Source organism: Anas platyrhynchos, chromosome 1 (assembly GCF_047663525.1).
Source record: "Anas platyrhynchos isolate ZD024472 breed Pekin duck chromosome 1, IASCAAS_PekinDuck_T2T, whole genome shotgun sequence".
NCBI classification, from domain to species: domain Eukaryota; kingdom Metazoa; phylum Chordata; class Aves; order Anseriformes; family Anatidae; genus Anas; species Anas platyrhynchos.
Window position 1 is genome coordinate 203743743 of NC_092587.1, and position 24301 is coordinate 203768043.

The 24301-nt window shown below is 51.2% G+C and overlaps 1 protein-coding gene across 3 annotated transcripts in view; it reads left to right on the forward strand.

The window, feature by feature from the left end:
• Positions 1-24301, forward strand: part of GAB2 (GRB2 associated binding protein 2) — a 75136-nt gene that overhangs the window by 22486 nt on the left and 28349 nt on the right. For all 3 annotated transcript variants that reach the window (XR_003499980.3, XM_027466772.3, XM_027466767.3), the window contains exon 2: positions 17697-17997. Coding sequence is in view for 2 of the 3 variants with exons in the window: in XM_027466772.3 (XP_027322573.1) it covers positions 17697-17997 (301 nt within the window). In the remaining variant the exon portion in view is untranslated. The remainder of the gene's footprint in view (positions 1-17696; positions 17998-24301) is intronic.

Genomic DNA, 24301 nt, shown 5'->3' on the forward strand with positions numbered 1-24301 from the left:
AAGCCGGGGAAAGAGGTGTTAATCTCACCCGGGATATCCATACTCGTGCCCATTCCTGTGCTGTTTTCCCCCAGAATTGCCCATTTTTCTCATTCTGCGCTGGGCAGACAGCCCTGGCCTGGGATAATTCAGGATCCGCGTGCCCCCAAGGAAGCAAGAGGTCAAGACCTTGTGAGTCACGCTGCAACCCACCCCTCAGGCGCTATTTAAAATATTCTGCCTCCCATTAGTGGATGATAATAAATCCCTGTGATTTCCAGGTGCTTTTTGCCAGATTCGGCTTTGTCTTGTCTTTGTGCAGTGGTGTAGAGGCAGAAGTGGATATTTGGGAGTCCCAGGCTGCAAGAACTTCACATTGTCGGGTGTGTAGGGTGGCACATTGACTTATATCATCCCCTCAGGATCGGGTGCAGGAGTGTGCCACCTGTAATAAAAATGTGAGCTGCTCCTCCATCCAGAAGATGATTTAGGAATTAGGAATTAGGAATCAGCATTAGGAATTGCATCTACTGCAGGCATTGCCGTAATGCCATCGACAGCTAGTGGAGATACCTAAAAATGAAGCATTCCCCGTGGTGTATTATCAATATCAATATCAATATCAATAATCGCTAATAATGAAACGTTGCTCAGGGTGTTTTGTTGCCTTTTTTATTCATTTCTGGCACCTGCTTCTCTTCGATGGAGTCCCTAGGTGAGAAGATGCTGGGCACCTTCCACCCTTCCTGCCCAGTCATGCCTTAAAGTCAGTTCAGATTCATTCAATGGCCGTGACTTTGCTGAGAAGCTGAATTTAGGTTTTCTCCAGAAAAAAACACCTGTATGCATGTTTTCAGGCTCGGTGCTTGGGAGGATGGAGAAACCGAGTCTGCACCAACCCCTCCAGGCATCCCTTAGGAAGCCCAACCTCCTGCCCCACGAGCATCTTGAGGGTGGGCTGCCACGATAATTGAAACCCGTTTAGTTCTTACAGGCAGGATTTAATCGCCTTAAATTATGGTAAATGGATGGGGAGTTATCCTGTGATCTCGACGCCGCGCAGGTCACCTTTAATTTCCTTTTCCTTCCATCATTAGCACTGGCGGGTGGGTGCTTGATTTATTCTGCGCCGAATAATAGCCCTTTCATGTGTATCGCTGTCGGGAAGATAAACAGGCTCCTCTGAAGACAAATTTGGGGGAGATGGATGTGACTTTTATATATCCGTGTACATATATAAAGCAATTCAGCCCCCCCTGGTGCTACCCGACCTCTCCGATGTCACGCGCTCGGAGCGACGATCCGCAACCTGCCCCGCTGGGGGGATGATGAATGCTCGCAAAGTGCTCTGAGAACATCAGATTAGCAGGACAGAGCCTCATTATTCTATTAGCCATCGCTGGTTCCTTGGCCTTTTTCACTCCGGGTGCACTTAGCAAAAAACCTGAAAGCCAGGCGGTGTTTACAAGTGAAGCTTGGTGCACGTTCGGCCGCTTTGGGGAGAGCTTTTTGGGGCTGCTCACGGGTTTATTTTTAATGATGCACCTGTGGTCCAGACTCCGCCACCGTCCCCGCAAACCGCTGCCCAGCTCTTCATGCAAACACTGCGGATTAAAAATAAAGACCACGGGGCACTCGGCGTTATAACTATAGAAACCAAATATTTGGTTCAAGTATAAAAGGCAGGAGTGTTTATGACCACGAGGCCAAAGGCATTTCCAGCCAAAGTGGAATGTATTTTAGTTCTGCGGGCTATTTATAGAGAGGCAGCCACTCTAAATTTGAATCTTCCCTTCCATAAGCATTTTTTGGGTGCTTACTGGGCTGTGTCCGTCTCATTCGGGGTTTAGCGACGTCACTACGGGGAGTCAGAGCAGTTTGAGTCACCCTCGAAGAGGATGTCAATGTTTTAGGGGGTTCTCTGGGAGATCTGCAAAGCTGGAGGAGGACTTTGCTTGAAAGATGAGTAAATATTTTCCTTGACTGTGAATTAAATATTTGGACTCAGAGCTATTGTTTTAACCCCTCCAATCTGAAAATAAATGTCACTTTGAATTGAAGAAATCCAAACATAGTTACGAAATGCTAAAGCGAATCGTTTCGGGGGCTGAGGTTTTTTTAAAGGTTGTTTACTCCAAGGAAATAAGTTTGCAGATCTGACACAGATGAACAAAATTTGTTTTTTGTTGCCACATCTGTCCAAGGTTTCAGCTGAAAACCATCACCTATCTGTTCACGAGACTCGAAGCCGGTGGTGACGGAAAAGAAAAACAGGATGTAGGTGGCAAAATGGGCTCGTTGTCAGCAGCCTGAACAGGGCCGGGTGTTGATGGACACCACTTGCCCTTGCCCTGGTGGGCTTAAAATTGCAGCAATAGCTAGAAACCTTCCCCATATTTGTATCCACAGGGGTGAAACCCAACATAAGGGCTGTGCGTGCTTCTCTTGAGTCCCAAAAGGCCATGATGGGTGCTACAGAGACCTGTAGAGAAGATATAGGATGAGGAAGCTTGTGTAGATCGTCCATGGAGAGACCTAAACCCGGGTCAGCAGCTGTCAAGGGTCATGCCTTCACCCCGTTCTTGCTCATCCTACTCCACAAACCCACTTGGTGATTTCCTTCTTGTCCCTGCTGTTTACACCCTTCAAATATTTGCAGGCCGTCGAGTTGCCGCGTCCCCGCTGAGCTGCCGATAAGCCAAGCTAAACACATTATCTCAGGCAGTCAGTCTTTCTGGTTCCATCACAATATTTTGCTTCGCTCTTCTCTGAATTTCCTCGGGCTTATTGACATTTTCCCGGGATCGCGGCACCAGGCCCTGATGGGGAGACAGGAGGTGTCGTCTTTGGGGATAATTGTGGGCTGGGTGGAAAATTCAGGTGCCTGTGGTGGATGAACCAGAAGGGGTGCAGGGTTTCGTGGGGTCTGGATGCCTCCTTGATCTTTTTGAGCAAGCACAGACTGGAGGTGGCCCCATCCCACCTGGGCTCATCCCTCCTGTGAAGATGAAAACTGAGCTTAGCCAGGCTCAAACCCTTACACTGCCCTTCAGCGATGTAGGACTACTCAGTGCTACTCTTCCAATTCATCTTTATGTATACAGAGTGGTTTCCCCAGGAGAAAAAATCACTAATATCCCTCTAGGCGTAATGATAAAGCTTTGGAAGCCCACCCTGGTCTTGCTGCCATCTCCCCAACCTTCATTAACCCATGCCCTCACTGATATTATCTCTTGCTCAATGTTGCTGGCCTTCCTTTCTTCTGGTCCCCAAGACACTAAGAGCACCTGGAGCTACACGTGGAGCCCACCCTCGCCGTTCTCCGGGTGTTTTCTCAGGGTGGAGATCCCAGCAGGGCTCCCATTGCTCATCCTTGCTGGTGGGAGGGCGAGGAGGCCACGTGTAGACAGAGCAGATCCACAACGGGCTTTCCTCCTATTTACTCAGCTGCAGAAACCACTTGAGTGCTTGGTGCTTGAAAAGAGAACCCGCAGAGTCAACACAAGCCTTCTTTTTTCCCCTCTCACCTGCCATGGAGCCAGACAGGGGACGCAGGACGGGTTTAGGAGTTCACAGCAAAAACAAAGCCCAGGATCCCCCTGTGCATCAGGAGGTAATGAAATAAGGAGAGGCTTCCTCCCAGATTTGCAGAGTATGGTGTGTATAAATTCACAAACACCCAGCCAAGGAATCTGGGACGCTTTAGCCCAGCACGAACTCCCCATCTGCCCCAAAACCTGCAGCCTATGCAGGTCGGGGCAGGAAAGGCATGTACTTGGTGCATCCTGGTGCAGTCACAAAGTAATAAGGTTTGTTTCTGAAGATGAACTGCCGCTGAAGGAGCTTGCAAATGGGGTCTCATGAGGGACTACCACAAATCTTTTATCATGGTGCATGTAGGTGCCACCTCTGGTCTCGGTGTGCCTGTGCCTTGCTGCACTCCTTGGTCCCCTGATTGCTGCTGTGAGTGGGAGACATGGGCAGGTGGCATCAGAGAAGGATACAGGAATGCAGAACTGCTGGGAATGAGTTGCAGGATCACAAAGTGGAGGAGAAAGCCTCTTTCAGCTTTGCCATGCAGCTCCCAGAGCCACCTGGCCACCAAGCTCAGCCTGCCCCACCGAAGGCTTTGGGACAAGGGCTCCCATCAAGAGCTGGACCTGTTCCTCCTTGGCAGCCCATGCAGAGCATCCTCAGCCTCAGAGCGAGCCCCTTGGAGAAGCTCTCTGCTCCCTTTGGAAAGCATCTGCGGTAGTCCGTGCCCCCGGGTCACTTGAGGAACACCTCCAAAGGCCACGCTTGGCTCACCGGGTCGGGTTCTTCATGCAGGTTAGCCACAAAGTTCATTTCCTCCTGGCCTACCCAGGCCAGACACTGTGTTCCCATTCCAGGATTGATCCCAGATGTGAGTTAGCATTACAAATGCATCTCAGAACTGTCATTTCCCCCAGCCGTTCTCCTCCCCGCTGCCAAGTCCTCCACCCCCATCCCCGTCCCTCTTCTAGAGGGATGATTAACACATGCTGCAATAAAACTCATCAGTTACTGATCTTTCCACCCCTCTTTGCTGCAGGTTCAGGTTCCCACGCACTGTTTTCTACCTCTCGGTCCGCAGAACCGTTGCAGGCAGAAAAATGACTCCCCACCCATAACTACACTTTCCACCCCCAAAGTATTTCTGCAGATAGGAGCTCAATTCCTTTCTTTCTTTATTTATATTTGTAACATCCATCTGAGATCAGGTCTCGATTTGGCACTTGGAAAACTGCAGTACAAGAGGGTAAAAACCCCTTTTTCCAAGCCTTTGACAGAGAAATGTCAGCTACAGCATCAGATCTCACCAACTCCTGCCTCCCGATCTCAGATATCTGCTGTAGTTTATTCTGTTCACTTCTGTTCTGTGTAAATTATGTCATAAAACAGCCGTAATGTATGAGCTTTATGAAGCTGAAACCAGGCAGGAATTAATGCGTTTCATGTCTACCTCCAAGGTCCCCCTCCAGGTCTTCTCCTATGGGGTGAAATTGAGCCCGCTGTTTGTTTAGCTGTCCCCACGAGCCTTTCTTTACATGCACCCTTCGTAGCAAGGATAATCAGCAGCACATTTGCTTGAGGCAAAGCGTATCCCATGAGACTGAGGCTCAGTCCAAGCATCACAAAGCATTTGGGCTTTAAAACGCTCTCCGGCAAGAAGCTGGTGTTATTATAGGGTAAAGAGCAGGGCATGGGATGGGGCCCCCAGTCCCCTGCACTATGCAGGCACCTCGTGGCTTCATTTTGTCCCTGCTGCACTCGCCAGACACTTGGGTGGTGATGAAGCAAATCGAGCTTTTGTGTCCTCCCTAATAGCCTGAGAGTCCCGTCGAGGCTGAGCACTTTACAGGCCGCCTTTATGGCAGGAGAGCAGCTTCATCTTTATGACACTAATGGAAAAACAAGACCTAATGACGGCTAATCCCATTCATTTCACTTACAGGGGTGCTTTTGGTGCCAACTGCTGTTTGTGCTGTCAATTTGGTGTACCCGGCTCTGCCTCGCAGTGCCGATCTCCTGCTCCTCCACACCCCGTATCTGTTCGTTCGAATTTGGGATTGCTGCGGAGCAAATCCAGCAATCCTCTGGCTGGAGAAACCCAGGAGATGAGAAGAGGACGGTCCACCTGCAGGCCTGGATGCCTTCAGCCGGAGCTTTTCCATGAGCTCTGCGACTCCTAGGCCAACACATGCAGATGGGCTCATCCCCTGTTACCATCACATTTTCCATTTGTATTTCGAGACGAGCCAGCGTGGGGAAGGCTTAAGGTTTCTTCCCAAATCCATAGGTTCAGGGAGGGCTCAGCGCTGCGTAGGAGGGAGGACCGGGGAGTCTTGTTTCTCTGGCTGTGTCCGTGCGGCGCATGGGCTGAATGTTTCCTTTGTGGTTTTGTCTGTGAAGGCTTGTGTCTAACCCTTTGCTCTCGTGCCAGGGAGTCCCGGCACTTCCATCCTGGAGCTGTCTCGCAGGGACAAAGGACATCAGTCTGCGCACAACTTCCCTGGCTCTTGCCTTAGCCCTTCTGACGGCTTTGTGTTTGAGTGGAGCATGGTTAAGTGGGTCGACAAAGAGGTCATTTTTCCAGCTCAGAGTGCCCTAATAAATTAACCAGGGAGGATTTTAATAATACATGAAAGGAGAGAGGTTTGCTGCTTTGGGAAAGGCTTTTCAGCTATCGACGGGGTCACCAGCTGGGGACGGTGGCCACAGGGATTCCAGCAGAGGGAGAGGTGGTGGGCCCATCCTCCACCGAGTGCACGTCAGTGGCTGAGCACCATTTCAACCCACCGAGGGAAATGCTGGTAACAGTTTTCCACGCACATCAGTGAGCAGAGGAGCTGCTCTGGCGTTGTGGTGGCACGGAGTTAGCACCCATCCTCGTGCCCGCTGCTTTGAGGCCTGAAATGTGGGATTCAGGCTGGGCTCCTGAGAAGATGAGGCTGTGTGATCAGTCAGGGGGAACAGCAGACTACCACAGTCATGTCTGGGCTTCAGCCACTTTTGTGGAGTAATTTAAATTTAAGGAGAAAAGGCTAATCCGCAAAGTTCCTACTAAATGGTCCTTTTGATCCTGCAGCTTCTCAGCTGTTGTAAAGTCGTTCCCAGCACCTCACCTGATTCATTCCCCTCTTGGCTTCCTTCATTTTATTGAAGTCCTTAAACCAGGCAATCTGTTACCATGTCCTTGGGTTATTTTTCTGCCTCGTTCAGCCAGATTTGTGGCCATCCTTCAGGTCAGACTAGGAATATTTGATGTCAAGAGCCTGTTCTCGCTGTGTTGTTGGTTAGCTGGGAAAGAGGAATGACTGGAAATCCTGCAGCTTCCCATATCTGATACTACAGGAGCTTGTGTAGGCCTCACAGCTCTAATTTTGTATCAAGAATAGTGTAACCAACAGGACCAGGGAGGTGCTCGTCCCCCTGGGCTCTGCTCTGCTGAGGCCGCCCCTCGAGTGCTGGGTTCAGCTTTGGGCCCCTCACTCCCAGAAGGACATCGAGGCCCTGGAGCGTGGCCAGAGAAGGGCTCCAAAGCTGGGGAAGGGCCTGGGACACAAGTCCTGTGAGGAGCGGCTGTGCCAGGAGAGGCTCAGGTTGGCAATGAGGAGACATTTCTGCTCAGCAAGAGCGGTCAGGCCTTGGGACGGGTTGCCCAGGGAGGTGGGGGAGTCCCCGTCCCTGGGGGTGTTCAAGGAGAGGTTGGACGTGGTGCTTGGGGATAGGGTTTGGTGGTGACATTGGTGGTAGGGGGTTGTTGGACCAGATGATCTTGGAGGGCTTCTCCAACCTTAATTATTCTAGGAATCTATGACATAAGCATCACAATTAAGAGTAGGTTTTGGGTAGGCCATCTTCTCATCCATTTGACTGCCTCATCTCTGCTGGCTAAACCACACTCATGTTTATCAAGTCACTTCTTATGCACTTGAGTTCCCAAGGCCAAGAAGACTGTTGTGTGCTCAGGAACACGCTTTGTCTGCTGGCAGAAAGCAAGAGGTAGGGCAGACATTTGATTAATAAAGTGCCACCTCCTGAGGAGGCCCTGCACCAGTGTCTGAGCCTGTGTCTGAGCATCCTCACAGTAAAGAAACTTTTCCTAATTTTTTCCTAAAATCCCTGATTTTTTTCACCTACAAGATTCATCTAGTTCATCTCGAGTTTCATCTACAAGTTTCATCTACTAAGAGAACCCATCACTGAAGGGCCATGGAGAGATTTGAAGGTCTGGTTCTTGAGGAAGAGGTGAACAGAGCAGTACAAAAAAATCCTGCAGGGAAATTCATGGATTGAGTTTCCCTGCAGCAGTCTTGTTTCCTCTCCACTGCAGTGTGGGAAAAGAGCACAACAGCTTTGCAGATACGGGACGAAAGCAGTCCTGTTAGGGGCAGGTCAGTTATAGGATAACGAGGGCAGCCCGGACAGCCCTGCAGTCGTGAAAGGTGAATTAAAACCCGATAGATTCTAAGAAAGATGTCGTCCTCTTTTGTGGCTTTTCTCTGTGCTGTTTTTCAGGGATTAATGCTAGTTCTCAGCATTTCTATAAGTGAAACGGATCTGATGGCTCCTGCGGGGAGATGCTGCCAGTGGCACAAAGGGTAATGAAGCAGTAAATGTTGAAGACAAATTCATCAGATGGAGCAGTCTGGATCACTTGGCAAGCAGAGCCGATTTAAACAAAATATGTTAGAATACAGCCCCGTGCAAAGTTGTACATCAAAGGCGAAGAAATGAAGATTGTTCCTATGGAAAGGTGCAATGAATCATCAAATGCAGGGATTTGCTGGGTTTAGGAGAAAGAAACTGCATGAGCAGCTCCTGACATGAGTGAGGCTGCGGCAGAAATAGTTACTGCAACCTTTGACGTTGAAAGAAAGGGGTAAAAGGTGCATTTATTTCTCCTTATGTACAGCAACAGCAAGCTGTATTAGACTAGCTGCCTACTAATGTTGATGCCAAAGAGTAAGAAAGGGAACGTGAAAGTATTGCAGAAACGGTGTTTAGCACAGAAAATGCCTAGGCTGGCAGCTGGTTAGCTTTTCAGAAGAGCTGAGGGGTTGCAGCACGCAGGTGAATGTGATATTTTCTCCCAGCAAAGGTGCTAAGGATCCTTCAGTCTGATGGAGAAAAGCATCACAAGAGCCCGTTGTGAGATGCCAAAGCCACAAAGTGATAAATTGGAAGCAACCCTGCTTCTTTCCTTTCCTTATTTTTTTTTTTTCAGAGGTGATGGCTTAATATAAAGACAAACAAGTGCTTACCGGGTTTCATGTGAACATAAAGAGCATCTGATGTAGAAGAGATCGGTTTATGGTCATAGCACCATTGAATAATTCAGGTTGGAAGGGACCTGAGGAGGCCCGAGCAGGGTGAGCTGGTTCCCTGGAGAAGTTCAACGGGCCTGAAACAAGAAGTTCACTTAGTTTGGCTGTGCAACAAGTGAAATTTGTCTCCTCGTGTTGTGCAGGTCTAGGGTTGTCCCCACGTACACCCCAATGTGCTTGTGCTGTCTGTGAGTGTCTCCTGGAAAGTGGCAAATCCTTCAGCAGGTTTCAGCAGGAAGAGATAATTAGGTATCTACCAGTTTCATATAAAGGAGAAGAAAAATCTGCTTTTAACCCAGGAAAGGCTTTCTCCAGAGCCTGCACATTATGAAGCACCGGGGAATCCACTCATTAGGTAGCCCTTTTATACTGCAGGAATAAACCCCACCTCCCCCAACCAGCTTAGCCACGAGAAACAATCCCACGGATTGTTTCTGCATTGCCCAAATTAAAGTCTCCTTTTGTGTGCCCCAGGCTTGGCTCCTGGTATCTTCAATGATGCCCTGTCATCCTTGTGTTAGGCAGGAGCGAGCAGGTCATCTCTACCACCTTCTCCCTGCCGTTGTTGGTTTCCTCAGCCAATTCCTCTGTTTTTCTGTAGTTTACGGACACAATAGGGCTGCTTCTCTTGCCCCATAACCTGAAATATCCTCAAATTCTTCTTGTGTTTGCATTACTTTCCATCTGGGACAGCTGCAGGGGGAGCTCTGAGCCATCTCCTCTGGGTGCTGTTGCTTCAAGCACACTCAGGTGTTTGCTCACTCTTCAGATGAGAAGCGTTCCCATTCCCTCCTTTCGTCCACCCTACAGCCTCACCAAAAAAGTCCCCCGTGCTCTGCTAAAGCCCACTGAAATGTGAGATCTGGGCCACGTCCCAAGAATTCGCTGTTGTCGCCATTGCCTCTGCGAGAGGCCTGGGTTTGGTTCAGGCTGAAATGACTTTGGTGAAATTAGAATAATCTTAACCCATTCATAGAAAACATTGGTTTAACCAAAGACAATATGTGTGGGTCGTGATGTCTGCCATTTGTCATGGTCAAAGGGGAGCAGATCAGTACCTTGAAGATGCCTCCTCTTGCCTCCTGTATTTAGGGGGCAGAAGGTGTCTTTTGGGTCTGGAGGATATCCTGGTGGTCCAGCCTCCTTGTAGCCCTAAATATTCATCCCAACAAGATTCAGAGAACATTTGGGCAGGGATAAATGGCTTTGTTTCCTCTGAAAAGGAGTCAGTTCGCTTGAACCAGCACCTGGAGGCAAGAACATTTTTGTGTGTGTCAAAAAAATGATTATTTCTGTGAGCAAGAGACTCAGGCAGACACATGCACCTTGACCACAGCTAGAAATAAACTAGACGTGAAAAGGAAGAAATCTCCACAAGGAAAAGACCACAGAGTAAAAGGTATTGGAGTCAAAGATCAAGGGAGTGTTTTATTGGCCTCAGAGCCAGAAGATAAAGTCCTTTCCTCGCTTCTGCTGAAGGTTTGGGTAGCCCTGGCTGGGTTAGCGCTCTCCTTTCATTCCTGCTCTGCCTTTTCTCTTCCAGTCTGGCATCTCTGAGCTAATGCAGTTTCTCACTGTGTGGCGCCTGGCACAAAGCAGCCCAGATTTTGGATAGTTTCTCATGTTGGGGCTACCATGGTAATATTTTCTTGACAAAAGAGCTGTGACAAGGAAAGGTGAAGGTCCAAATTTGTTTGTTTGTTTGTTTGTTTTAAGGCGTGAGGATGCCCAGTTCCCACAGAATTCCCAGGGGTCAGGGGCTATTTTTTTGCCCCATCATCTCACTTTTGAAGAGGTTTATCCAACTGGCAATGGTTACACACTGGGGCAACATATAAAAGCGATGCAAAATTAACAAGCTTTGGAGTTCTTCTAAAATTGGAAATCATCCTTGGAAAGGAAAACCCACCTCAAATACCCCATTTTAAGGTAGAGAAACCAAGAGTCAGTCATTTAGATGAGGGGAGAAACTTCCTGACACTTTGCTATCACCTTCAGCCCCACGATACCTCCTGCTGATCATCTCAAAGCTAACAGCAGGTACTGATTTGTGCTTCTCATAAAGCTTGCCAAACGCTGAAGAGGTTCAGTATCATCTGTAAGACCCTTTTCCTGCATTCTTTAAGTGAAGGAATTAGTGTGCCAAGGGCAGCGGGAAGGACACGGCTCTTATTCCCCTCTTCCATCTCTATTTCCATCCTCCTTCACCTAAGAGGTGGAGGGCAGAGCAGTTTAATTATAGTATCGACTCCAAAAGCTGACACGGGTGCCTTCCTCCCAGATGATCAAAACTCAGCCTCGAGTTGTCTTTTTCAACTTCTTTTCTTGGTTCAAAAGTATTGCTTTAGATTGGCGCGGCTTTGTAACACGAGCCCTGCTTGGGATTTGAGTGCTAATGGGTAAAAGCATCCCTGCAACATGTTTCGTGTGGGCAGAGACTGGCGTATGTTCACCACAGACATCAGCACGTCAAGTCTGGGGCAGGATCTGTGGCCAGTGCAATGTGTTTTTTTGGGGAAAAAACCCTATTTTTATGGGAGCAGCCCAAAGCTATGGGTGAGGGAAGGAAGCACTGACAGTGCTGTGGGATTTCTTTTGCTCTTGCGGAGGCCTCCTGCTCTCTCTCACCCCTTCCAATGCCTGCTCCAGGGAAAAAGAGACAGTGACAGCACAGCCTGCCCAGAAAGCTTGAAAAACTCGGTCTCGGTTATCAAAGTCATTTGTTTGTGCTGAGTTCCCATGTCCAGCCCTGCTTGTGTAACGGGCCCCTGTCTCTGCCAACTGGTTCTCATATCCCGCCGGGAAAGCGCTTATCAGGGCCTGATACCAAAGCCTCAGGAGGGGAAAAATCTCCAAGCAGTTTGCTTTTGCTTCCAGAAACCCCAAGTTCTCAAAAAGCAAAATAAACTCCTCTCTTGGCTGCTTGTGTGCTTGTGCCGTGCGTGTTGACGTCTGTCGGTCTGCCCGCGGGCGGCTCTTACTACAGACCATTGACCTGGGGAGGGAGAAGGGAGATGAAATGGGTGTTTTAAAGGAAAGGCAAGGTGTTGTGGGGAGACCAGAGACTGCTGTGGCCTCTGGGGCAGCACTGTGTGCTTCCTGAAGAGAAATGGCCCTGGGGGTCATGGTGGGCACTGAGTGGAACAGGAGGCAGCTATGTGCCCTTGCTCAAAGGCCTCGTGGTCTCCTGGGCCGCATGGGGTAGAGCAGGCCGAGGGAGGTGATCCTTTGGGGTGCTCAGGGTCAGGCCCAGAGGCTCCAGGCCCAGCCTGGAGCCCAGGAGGTGCCCTCTGCCCCTCAGGAAGCACTGCTGGGCTGGGCGGGTGCCAGAGCCCTGGCACAGGCTGCCCAGAGAGGGGCTCGGGGCTCCTCCTTGGGGATCTCCCCCTGGGGAGAATATCCTTGGGGATCTTCTGGGGAAGCACCCCCGGGACCCCCACAGCCAAAAACAAAGCACCTTGAGGCCAAACATGAAAAATCCCTTTAGCTGCCCTGGCTTCTGGACCAGACCCAGACTAAACAGTTGGATGGAGACTCAGTGCGCGGCCCTTTGGGGCCCTGGTGATATCACCCAGGGCCTTGCTTTTGTAGGACGCGTTCCCTTTTCGCTCTTCTGTTTTGCTGCTCCGATCCCCCGAAGAAGGGTGTGCTGCGGTGGGGGGGGAAGAAATTTCGGCTAGGAATAACAGAAAGAAATGCAGAGCAGGGCTGAATAGCAGGAAATACTTCCAGATAACGAAATCTGTGACGGGGCAGCAGGGCTACGGTGGAGGCCCCGCACATGAACTGTCTGCAACCAGCCCCAGGGCAGGAGCTGGGCTCCAGATCTCTCCTCTTTCTTGCCACCTTATGAAAAAGAAATCACCCAGAAAAGTCTCCTTTACTCAAGGAGAGTCAAAAAATGTCAGTACTGCCCTTTCTCACGTGAAACGGACGTGTAGCAGGGTGCTGTGCCAGCCCCACGTTGGGGTTCAGGGTGTGAGCGTGTTCATCGTGTCTTTTCACAGCAAGTTCAGCGTGTATCAATTCCTCACTGGGAGCTGGATCTAGTTATGGAAAAGTCATTTAGATTCAGAGATAATTGAGGTTGGAAGGGAGCTCAGAGCTCTCTGGCCCAATCTCTTGCTCAAAGCTTTGAAGTGAAGGCCAACTCTGAAGGTAAATCATCTTCTCCAGGCCTTGTCCTGGCAGGTTTTGAATGTCTCCAAGGCTGGACATCCCTCGCATCTTTTTAGTCCCACCACTCTTTGTGAAATATTTTCCTTCCATCTAATGGGAGCTTTCCATCACCTCTGGCGCCGTCCCCGTGCATCTTCCAGCAGAGTTTGCCTCCAGCTCCTCTTTCTCTCTTCTGCACGGTGTAAGCGCAACCTCACCATTTTTTATTTGATTTTTCCACCCCATCCCGGACCAGCGACTCCAGCATCCCAGCAGAAAAGCGGTCGGTGCCCTCGCATCACCCAGGGACATCTTTATTTTCCTAAGATCCACAGCGCAGCCTTGAACTCTTGAAATCTTTCCAGCCAGAGAACTCCCCTAAAGTAAATACCGAGGGAAGTGCTTTCCACATTGTGTCACTGCTTTGTTGCCCTCTGCAGAGCCCAGCAGGGCCGTGGGGAGCCAATGGGGACGCGATGGTTCTGCAGCTCCCACCACCACCTCCGTGGGTAGAAACCATCTCAAGCCATTTCTTCCCCCGTAACAACAATTTCTGGTGGCAGGAGCTGGGTTTGAAGCTTTCTTCTTTTTTTTTTATGAGCTTTTTTAATGATCTTCCGGATAGGTTTTAGTCCTAAAAACCTCCTCAAAACCCCATCCCAGCCTGTAAGAGGTGCTCAGTGCACGAAGTCCTGTGCTGGCCATGCCACCCCAGGGTGGGTTTTGCACATAGCCATTCGGTGTGTGCTCCAAAGGCTAATTACCCCTCCAACGATGGGAGAAACCCCCAGGAGGGAAGGCTTGACAGCCTCAGACACACACAAAGCTGAGTATTTTTTTTTAATTTCTATTAATTCCCTGGCTCCCCGGTGAGCCGAGGAGGAGTCGCCGTGCACCCCGGCAAGGCTCCCTGTGCCCCGCAGGCTCTCACTGCTGCAGCTCGGCGTTATTAACGCTGTCAATCAAAGCCTCCCCCTAAAATGATGCCGCTAACGAACTCGCCGTGAACTCGGCCGCCGCAGACGTGTGATTAGCTGGGATCAGCACGGCGGGGCAGACCGTCTCGCAGGTAGTGGGCTCTGGGTGCTCAGCTGAGGTCTCCTCCATCCTTTTTTTTGGTGGTCCCAGGGCTGGGACCTGCTCACGGAGTTGTGTCGGTGCACTGAAGGGCGCCGTGAGCAGGCATCAGGTGAGGAGTAGGTGTTTGGAAGATTTTGGAGGGGGTAGATTTGGATGCGGGGCTCAAGCTCATTTGCTCTCAGGCTTGGGGATATCAGGGTCTCCAAAAGGGGCTCCAAGGTACCTGGCAGGGGCAATTAATTCATAAATACAATTACCATGTGAGTTTTCCTCACTCCTTGCGCCTTCTTGCAAGCCTGTCTTTATCCAAGATGTATTTATCTCCTTTGAGTTAGCACCGAGGCAGGGAGAGGAGAGGCTTTCTTGCATGAATAATAAAACCAGCATCCTCCTGTCCGTCAGATGAGATAACAAGCCTGCAGGGACTCCGATGAAGACGACATTATCATACAGGTCACCAGCAGGTTATTCTGCAATTCTCTCCTGAGCTTCTGCTCCGTGGTGCAGGTAGCCACCCAAAATGACTCAAAACGCATCTGAAAATGGCACTGGGTGCGTCCCCATGAAACCTCCATCTCTATCCCCCATTCCCAGGGCTGATCCTGCCAGGATGCTAAAATTGGAATCAGACAAGGGGGGACAGCACGGGCTTCCCATGCACACGGTAGCATCCCCACCAGCAGCTGGTGGCCATGGGGCAATAGCTGGAGCCGTTCTGTGCCCGTGGTTATGGTCCGTGGCAAATCTGGGGCACCAGGACCTGCTCGCCCCTCTGCTGGGTTTGCTGCTCGAATCGCTCAGCCCCTGCTTTTATCTCGGTGTGAAAAATTTGCCCAACATCACAGCTCGGTCGCTTATCCCACATGCCAGCTCGGATTAGGTGCTGCGATTCATGTCAGGTCAGATTCTGGCAGGTTTATTTCACACCGGCAGTGTGCTGCGCTGCTGGGGACAAAGGTGGTGGTGGGGGGAGAAAGAGAAGGACAGAGAGATTTCTAGGGAAATATTTCCCTTCTTTCCTTTCCTTTCCTTTCCTTTCCTTTCCTTTCCTTTCCTTTCCTTTCCTTTCCTTTCCTTTCCTTTCCTTTCCTTTCCTTTCCTTTCCTTTCCTTTCCTTTCCTTTCCTTTCCTTTCCTTTCCTTTCCTTTCCTTTCCTTTCCTTTCCTTTCCTTTCCTTTCTCTCTTACCCTTTCTACTATTTTCTATTCCATTTTCTCTTCCAAATACTGTCTGTGTGGGGCTTTCCACTGCTACCAGACAGACCACAGAGAACTAGAGAAGCTGTGGGTCTTGTAACAGAGACAAAAAGGGGAACTGTGGTGGCATCACTGGCATCGCTTACAGCATTTCCTCCCATTTTTTCCCTAAAAGCCCTAAATTCTGGATCCGAGTTGCTGTGTTTTGTGTTTTTTTCTAATACAACCTAGCTGCAAAGAAATGGCTTGGTGTTATCAGGAAGAAGCTAACGGGGCATTTCAGAGCTAGAAAAAAAATGTTCATGAGTTTGTTCCCCAAAGATTTGGCTAACCCATTTTGAGGAGATGGACTGGCAAATTATTGCTGCTGCCTGGGGAAACTCTTTTTTCCCCTGCAGCGGCCGGACACGGCTCCCTCATGTGTGTATTTCTTCATCTAGGAGCAGCTGTCTGAGAAGAAGTGGGTGAGCATCTCCCAGACAAAACCAAAACCTGCCAGCCCCGCAAGTCCTCTTGCTAAGCAATTTGCTGCTCCGCTGCACTTGGAAGCCTGCACTAAAGCTTTTTTTTTCCCAGCCCCGGCAGCCAGATTAGGAATCGGTGCAAAACTGATTAGGTTACACCTCTCAAAGACATGAACAAAAGCTATTTTTAAGCCTTTGGGAAGCACGATGCAAATAATCACAAGGGGTTCTTTCCTTTATTTAAACCACCGCGTTCTCCAGAGCTGTAGGATCCTGATGGAGGTGGGTGTCCAAGACCTGGCTCGTGCCCCGTCACCTACAGGTGGAGCCTCGTGGGGCTGTTGTCACCTCATGGGGAGCATCGTGGAGGTCCCAGCACCTCCCCGAGGCTCTCTTGGGTTGTCAAAGATGTTTGTGGCTGTCGGTTCTTCCTTCTTAGGGATGTCATGTGCTTTCTCATGCCCTAGCCTCTCACCGTCATATGAACCCAAAAACTGGCGATTTGGAAAAGTAATAAAATAACAAACCCATGGCTGGGGCAGGGTGGTAGGGATGACATCTGCTCCCGTGGCATCCTTTGGTGCAAAAAGGCCTCCAAGATCACCCAGTCCAAGCTCTGACCTGACACTAACCAGTCCTCCACTAAACCATATCACTGAGCTCTACATCTAAACGTCTTTTAAGGACCTCCCTGGCCAGCCCATCCCAATGCCTCACAACCCTTTCGGTAAAGAAGTTTTTCCCAAAATCCAACCTAAACCTCTCCCGGCACAACTTTAGCCCATTCCCCTTCATCCTATCACCGGGCACATGGGAAAATACACCAATTTAGTAGCAAAGCTGTCATTTTATTCAACGAGAACTTGCATGAACCAGTGCTGCCTCTCTCCATCACCTCCCAAGGAAGCCCTCAATCTCAAAGTGAATTTTTTAGGGCCTATGCTTAGTTGGATCATCACGTCCTTACACCATGGGAGCTCAGCCTTCTGCAAGGCAGCATAGCTCTGCTGGGACAGATGAGCTGAGCAGCTCAAGGGGGGTTCATCCCACGAGTATGGAGATGCCCATGCAGATCCCACCCCAAAAAACCCTCCTGTGGAGTTACAACTGCATGATTATCCATATAACTTGGAACTTGTGGCATTTAGGACTTTATCTTTGTGGCTCCCAACTGTTTTTGAAAGGTTGGGGCAGTGCAAAGGATCAAGTGCAAGATGATCGTGTGTTCAACTTACCCTGTCCAATATTTAGTCCAAAATGCTCTGATGGGCCTCGAACATCCATATTCAACCCCCAGCACCGGGGCTGATGACTGGCATTTCTTTTCCAAGGGCTGCCATACCTAGAAATCAATAATAACCTTTTATTCACTACGGAGCTTCCTACGTACTCGGGAGCAGAAGATGCGGAAAAACAAATGAAGCCTGGATTCTCCCCTGGCATTATTCCTGATATTTAAAAAGCCGAACCGCTTTCCCCTTGGTTTTGTTAGCCTTTCTATCCTGGTATTTAAACAGAGATAGGATCAGCGTGCTCGGTATCTGCAGATGCTCCCCTTTTAGGGGGTTTTCTGATGGACGGGGGACCTAGGGTTGTGTCCAAAGCTCCTGAGATCCTCTAAGCTGCTGAAAGGCACTTTGGCAGATTGTCATCCAGGAACGAAGGGTATTCAGGTCCTAAGAGCATGTCTGAGCTGTAGGGTGGGAGCAGGGTTGCTCTAAGCCTCAGGACTAGCACTTCTCGGGGTCATTGAGCCATTGGGATTTTCATACCTAACCAAATAACCAGTGGGATTTGGGTCTCAAAGTCCTGGGTCTGTGTGCTGCTTGTATGGATGCCCAGTCATCCTTGATGCATCCTGGGGTGGAAAGGGGACGTCCACCTGTGTCACCCCATGCATGGCAGTGGTTTCGTGGCCCTCGTGGCTTGAGCAGTGGGGTTGATGCTCCTTCTCTGCTTGGTTTCAGGCATGGAAGAAGCGCTGGTTTGTCCTGCGCAGCGGTCGGATGAGCGGCGACCCCGACGTCCTGGAGTACTACAAAAATGACCACTCCAAGAAACCTTTACGGGTGATCAACCTCAACTTCTGCGAGCAGGTGGATGCGGGGCTGACCTTCAACAAGAAGGAGCTGCAGGACAGCTACATCTTTGACATCAAGACCAGCGACAGGACCTTCTATCTGGTGGCCGAGACCGAAGACGACATGAACAAGTGGGTTCGCAGCATCTGCCAGATCTGCGGCTTCAACCAGTCCGAGGAGAACACAGGTACCATGTCCACAGCCAAAACATGTCCCATCCCGTCCTCTTTGATGGACCTCTTTCAATCAGAGCCATGGGACGAGGGTGCAGGGCTGGGGTCTGGCTCATCTCTGGATGAACACACGGGGAACCTCCACGGGGGTTTCCTACCTTCAGCATCCAAAGCAGAGCAGGTTTTGCCCCTTCAAGCCACCCAATTTATTTTTTTCCCTCTTATGGGAAGCTGGGGAGGTTTGGGGTGTCTTTTAGCTGCAGCCTCTGTCCTTATCCACCACCAAAGTCCCCTTGAGAGTCATGGGATTCAGCGGTGAAGTCCCCTTTTTTCACGAGTTTCAGCCCCTTGGTAGAGTGGGGTGTGGTGAGAGGTTTAAGGGGACCGTGTCCCTCATCCTGCTGTGGTTGTCCCCAGCACCACCACTGCTGTGTGGACACTCACAACCTCCCCACCTACATCCCCATCTCCTCCTGGGACACACTGAGAAAGCCTTGGGTGGGAGGAGGTAAATGTTGGGTGGTTTTGTGCCCACCATCCAAACCCAGCTTTGCTTTGGCAAGCTGCTGCCTCAAGCGCCACTGAGCCACCTCCACGTCCCCAGCACGGCCTGGGGACCTTCACGGCCATCCCACCAGGGCTGTTCCTCAAAATGGTGTCACCAGCTGCTCCTCGAGGGCTGCCCAGCTTGTTCAGAGGCACCGCGAGGGGTCACATCCACCCTGAACAGCACGGGATGGGGCTGAGCACCTGGGGTGCAGCCCCACAGCCCCGCTGTGCCTGGTATCAGGTGTGGGCATCTTTGCTTTATCTCATCCATGGTTTTATCTCATCTGTGGCCTTATCACATCCACAGCTTTATTTCGTATGTGGTGTTATCTCGTCCGTGGCTTTATCTCATCTGGGCTTTCCCCAAGCCTCAAGCCACGGGTTGGAGGAGCTCAGCTAGGGCTCCAAAACCAGCCCAGCATCTGCTGCCAAAGGAACTGGCTGCCAGGAGGTGCCAGTGCCATGCTGAGAGCCCTTTCCTCGCAGCATCCAGGATAAACCCTCTTCGTGCGTTACTTTTCTCCCGTCTCATCCCCAAAAAAAAGATCTTCTTGCAAAAAAGGGGACCCCAGCCTCGTGCTCCGCCTGCACAAAGCTCCCCGTAAGGACGCCCAGCTTGCCTCTCTTTCGGTCCAGCCCGGAGCAGCTGCGATCTGCTGAATCCCTGCCAAGATCCCGTCGGGCAGGACAGCAAACAAAGCATCGCGGCGGCGCGATCTTCCCCCGCTGACGCATTCAAACGGGACGTCACCTTGGCAATGCGAGCGGCTGAAGGGATCCTGGATAACGCCACGAGCACAATCTCGCAGGGAAAGGTCAGGCTGAATTAAATGACATCCCGTGGCGACGCCGGCGATGCAGCAGGGTTTGGTGAAATCGTAGGCACCTTTATAAGAGCTCTGTGTTTTCCATTCTGCCTGCGTTCAGCTCCGGGGGGGAGCTTTTTTTTTTTTTCTTCCCCTTTAGGAAAATGAGCTGCCAGCGCAGGGAGAGCGGGATCGATACCGGGCTGGGGTGAAATAGAAACCTGGGGCATCAAAAGGGAAAACGATCTCCTGGCTGCAAGTCCATCTGTCCCAAAGGGAAGCGAGGATTTGTTAGACTGCAGGGATCCAAGCGCTGCTCCCCGCGGGACGACGTGGAGTGACATCAGCAAAAGAGGAGCAAAAATCCCTGTTTGTCACAAAAATCACAGCTCGCTTAACGCCGGAGGGAAAGTACCCACTTGAAACAGTACCCGGCTGCCAAAACGCAATTTTCTGAGTCAGCTGCGAGCGAGCCTGCGGCGGCGAACCCAGCAGATGTGTCCAGATGCTGCAGAAAGAGGGAGCATGAATTATTCAGGGCTGGGGCTTTGCTTTGGTGCTCGCCGAAGCGGTGACCTCTGGCAGGAGCCTTTCCTTTGCTGTTTGCTGCGGGCTCCCAGGCTGCCTGCACGTCCTGGTGCTGTCCCTATCCGAGGGCAGGACCCTTCACTCCTCCTCGTTGAACCCCACGAGGTTCCTAGAAGCCCACCTGGCTGCCCCGTGGGTGGGTAATTTGGGAAATCCCTCTGGATTTCCAAAATTAAATCACGTTTGTGCTGGGTAACACCCAGGGCTCGAGGCTGAGCTTGCTCAGTGCAGCCTTGAAGAGTCAGGAACTGGATGCCCCAAAAAGCTAACCATCGGAAGCAGGGATAGCTCTGTGCTAATTGCACCAATTAATTACCTCCACCACCATCCCAGCAGCCAGGTGGAATGAGATCAGAAGCTTCCTATGGCCGGGGAAGCTCCCTACAGCACCCTAACCCCAAAGCCTGCCTGGAAAAAAAAAAAAGGCAAAACACCTTTGCAAGAAACCCCCAAAAAAAAGAATGGCCAAAGTGCTCTTTGATGCTTCCTGCTGCTTGCAGCGCGACGGGAGGCGGTCGATCTCCTCTCGCTTGGTTTTTGCATTAGTCGGTCGTGTCCTGTCTAGACTGGAAGGCTCTGAGGATTAAGACACGGATGAAGCCGAGCACAATTCAGCGTGGCTGCACATCTGGCTCATCAAAAGGGAGCTGCCCCGCAGCCTCGGGGACTTAGGTGGAAGAGGAGACGCGGTCCCCAGCATCACCAAAGCCTCCTGGAAGGAGCTGAGGAGCAACGAGATTGCTTTTACCGGGAGAGGGGAAATGAAATTGGCTCCCAGGTGCTTACCCACCCCCCTGCAGCTCCCTGTTTCTGCTCGCACCTTGCTGCTTTGATAGCTAATTACTGCTTTCAGACCACACCAGCCTCACTGGGAGGGCAACCCGGATGCTGCTTTCTCCATCTGGCAGACAGGGATGTGGCGAAAACCCCAAATCCCCCAAGATTTTCCTTGCTTTTAGGGTAGGATTCGGGCTGCTTCCATCCCTTCTCTTTGCTCCCCGTTGGGTGCCGGCCCCATCCCGGCATCTCCGCCGGCGCCCTCGCTTTGGGGTGAATATTTCTGGTTATCCCGTGGCCATCGAGTTCCCAGGGCCCCTCCGCCGTGGGCTGTGGCAGGATCCCAAGCTCGTGGGCACTGCACTGTGCTTCCAGCCAGCTGCATTTTCCCTGCCCTAGTGGGCAGGCGGCCAGCTCTCAGCTGCGCGCTGCATTTTCTCAGGCGCTTTTGTTGTTTGGTTTTGGGGGGGGGGGAAGAAAGAAAAAAAAAAAAGGGGGGAGGAAAAATAAATAAATAAAGCCCGCTGAACGTATCTCATCTGCCATTAACCCTTCCTGGAGCTGCTCCTTCAGGAAAAAAAAAAAAAATGAGGTTTCCTATTTCTGGTAGGACTCGTTGCTGCAGCTTGTGATTTAATTTCTCGTGGACCTGCATGCAGGGAGCGTGTCCTTGCAGGGGTCTTGTGCACAGGTCACTTATTTCAGATGGATTAAGAATGGATGAAGAAGTAGGTACCTTCCTAATTCTGCCCCCATTCACCTCCCTGCTCCTTTTTTTTTCTTTTTTGGCCTCCTTCCTGGGGCACGGACTCTCCCAGGGCTTTGACTCACGGGCACTGATCAAACCCCTGTGGGATTTTAATATTTCACCGTGTTGCTGCCCCTGTGCTCGAGGTTTTACCCTGCACTGGAAGGAGGGAGGGGAATATCTGCAGCATTTCAACCCCGTTTGCATGCCTCAGCTCGGCCTTGACGTCTCACCCCAATGCTTGAGGCTTCCCAGCACTCATCCTACAGCTTCTCCCCGACAAACGGCAGCCTGGCCGCGGTGAAAAAAGCAGAGCAGAAGGAGCAGCAGCGGCTCAGGGGATGAGCGACCGCCCCTGCTGCGAGCTGAAGGCGCTCGGTGAGGCTGAGCGGGGCGTGGGAAAGGGCCAGCACTCGGCTCCTGCCCCGTGGGCTGCGTTTGGCAGCAGTGGCCTCTCCCTCCCAACCCGGGCACGCTCGTCCTCAGCCAAAAAATAGGGTCGTGGAGTGCTTTTTCTTTTCATTCTTTTTTTTATCATCCAGGACTTGGTTTCTTTTATCTGAGGCCCCGCTTGCTGCGAGGTGCTCGGAGGGGCCGGCTCCCTCCTCGCTCCATCCTCAAAGCTCGGAGTTGATGCTGTGCATCCCGGCTGGGATCAATCCCCAGCGCTCCCCGGGCTTTTAAGCGGCTCGCCGAGTGCCAGCCAGGGCCGGGCATTAATGTTTAATGGAGAGCTGAGTGTCTCTGCCTGCTAAGTCTGCAGGGCTGATGCTTTCCCAGCTGGGAAGAAGGGGACTCTCCTTCCTCCTTCGACTCAGCTTGCTCCTGCTCCTCTCCACCCCCAAAAACATCTCAGTGCCGTATCAGGCCAGCAATGCCTCTCACCCTGCTGCTTCCAGCTTTGCGTGGACGTTTGCTGAGCTCAGGGAGGAAAAACACAGCACCACGCAACCCCCAAAGGTTTATTTGGAGGCTGGGAGCTGCCCCAAAGCTCAGCGAGGCACCAAGAAGCCCAAAGCAGGGGACAGCCCGGGGGCAGCCCCCAATTCCCGCTGCCTTCACCTCTCCTATGGCCAGAAACCAGAGGGGAAACCCTAATGACCAGGTACTTCCTTGCTATTGTGCCCGGCACACGCCTGCTTCCTTCCCTGCTCGCACCCTGGATGAGCTGCAAGCCCCGCAGCGTGCCGGGGAGCTCGCTGGTGGCCAAGAAATAGGGGCAAGGAGGGAGGCGTGGGGCTGTCCTTGCGGCTCTGAAGGCACCCCAAGCCCCGAGTGCTATATTTTGGGATCTGCAGGCAGCACTGCCACCTAAGGGCAGCCAAGCAGGCCACCAGACTACACCCTGCTGAGCCCTACACCCTCAAAAGGGGCCAGGATTTGATGGTTCAGCTTCTTTTGACTCCGGTTGCTTGGCCTTGGCTTTGAGTTTGCGGTCTACAGGGCGCTTTGGCAAGCGACGAGCAAGGTTGGGGTTGAGTTGAGCTCAAGCCATGGGGCAGATCTGCTCTGGTTCCTTCCGTGTATGTCGTTAACCCACCCAAAAACCTAATTGCCTCGTTTGGGATGTGGAGGTAGCCTGCATTGGGGTGGCAATGTGGGGTCATCGAGCCCTTTCCTCCCACCCTACAGTCCCTATAAATAGATGCAGCCTTTCCCTCGGTGTTCCCATCCATATTTTGTCCACTCAGCATCACAGACCTCCTTTTAAATCACCATATTTCACACCTACACCCCCCGATTACACATCTCAGGGACGTTTGGGGTCAATCCCACTGCGTTTCTCTCCAACGTCTGCTGACTTTGCCCAGCGAGGGCAACAATCGTGGCTGCAGATTCATACCTGGGGATGGCACATCTCAACCCATGGCTTGCTCCAGCCCACCTGGAGTGGGGCTGGGAACCCAATGACCCCATCTAACTTCGCACCAGCCTCATTCCTAACTTCATTTTCCTGCAGCCACCTCCTTGTGGGAGCCCTAGCCTATCCCTTCGTCATCCTGCCTCTTTAAATTCGCTCCAAACTTCCCTGACCCTGGTTTTCCTGAGCCACAAACAGCAAGTTATTTTAGGATCTGACACTGTTCAGCTTTTATTTCAGTGTAAACAATACCAGAGATGGAGTGGTCTTGGCACAAAGGAGCGGCTTGAGAGCAGTTAAGTGCCTGCTGACTTCCCCCCCCCATTCCCCTCCTCTTTCCCCCCTGCCTTTTTTTCCCTCTTTCCCTTTGGAGATGAGCTAGTTCAGGTGCTAATGAGTCTGCTGGAGAGCCGAGAGCCACTGACAAGCAGGAATTTGCTCCTGGAAGAAAGAAACAGGCAGAGACCACTGCAGATTTCTACCAACCCATCGGGGTCCCCTTGCTGCAATTCCCATGGTCTTTGGGAGAGGGAGCCGATGCCGTGGGCAGTTGGTTGTAACACGCCCATTTTTAGGGCAAAAGTGGAAAAAGATGTCTGAAATGGGGCAAATCCATTTGCAACAGATAATTTTGCACCCTAAAAGTGCCTGTTTCTATCCCTTGACTCTCCGGAGAATGAGGATTGCTGAGCTCAGGTGGAAACATCCACCTCGTAGACTCCTAAAAGCATGCTGAGATGAATCCCATCCATCTCAGGTCTTCTCCCAAGGCTTTTGAGGTGGTTGAGGTGAGGTGGAATCATTTGTCATCATTTCATTTACATCAGACAAGGACCAACCCCTACTTTCTTCCATACCTTTCTTTGCTTGCCATACTCGGCTCTTCATCATGTTGTGTTACCAGAAGCGTTGCAGGGCCAGAGCGAGCACCAAGAGCAGATTTCAAGCCCGTTTAGGTGCCAAGAAAAAGATTAAAGCAGAGATACAGA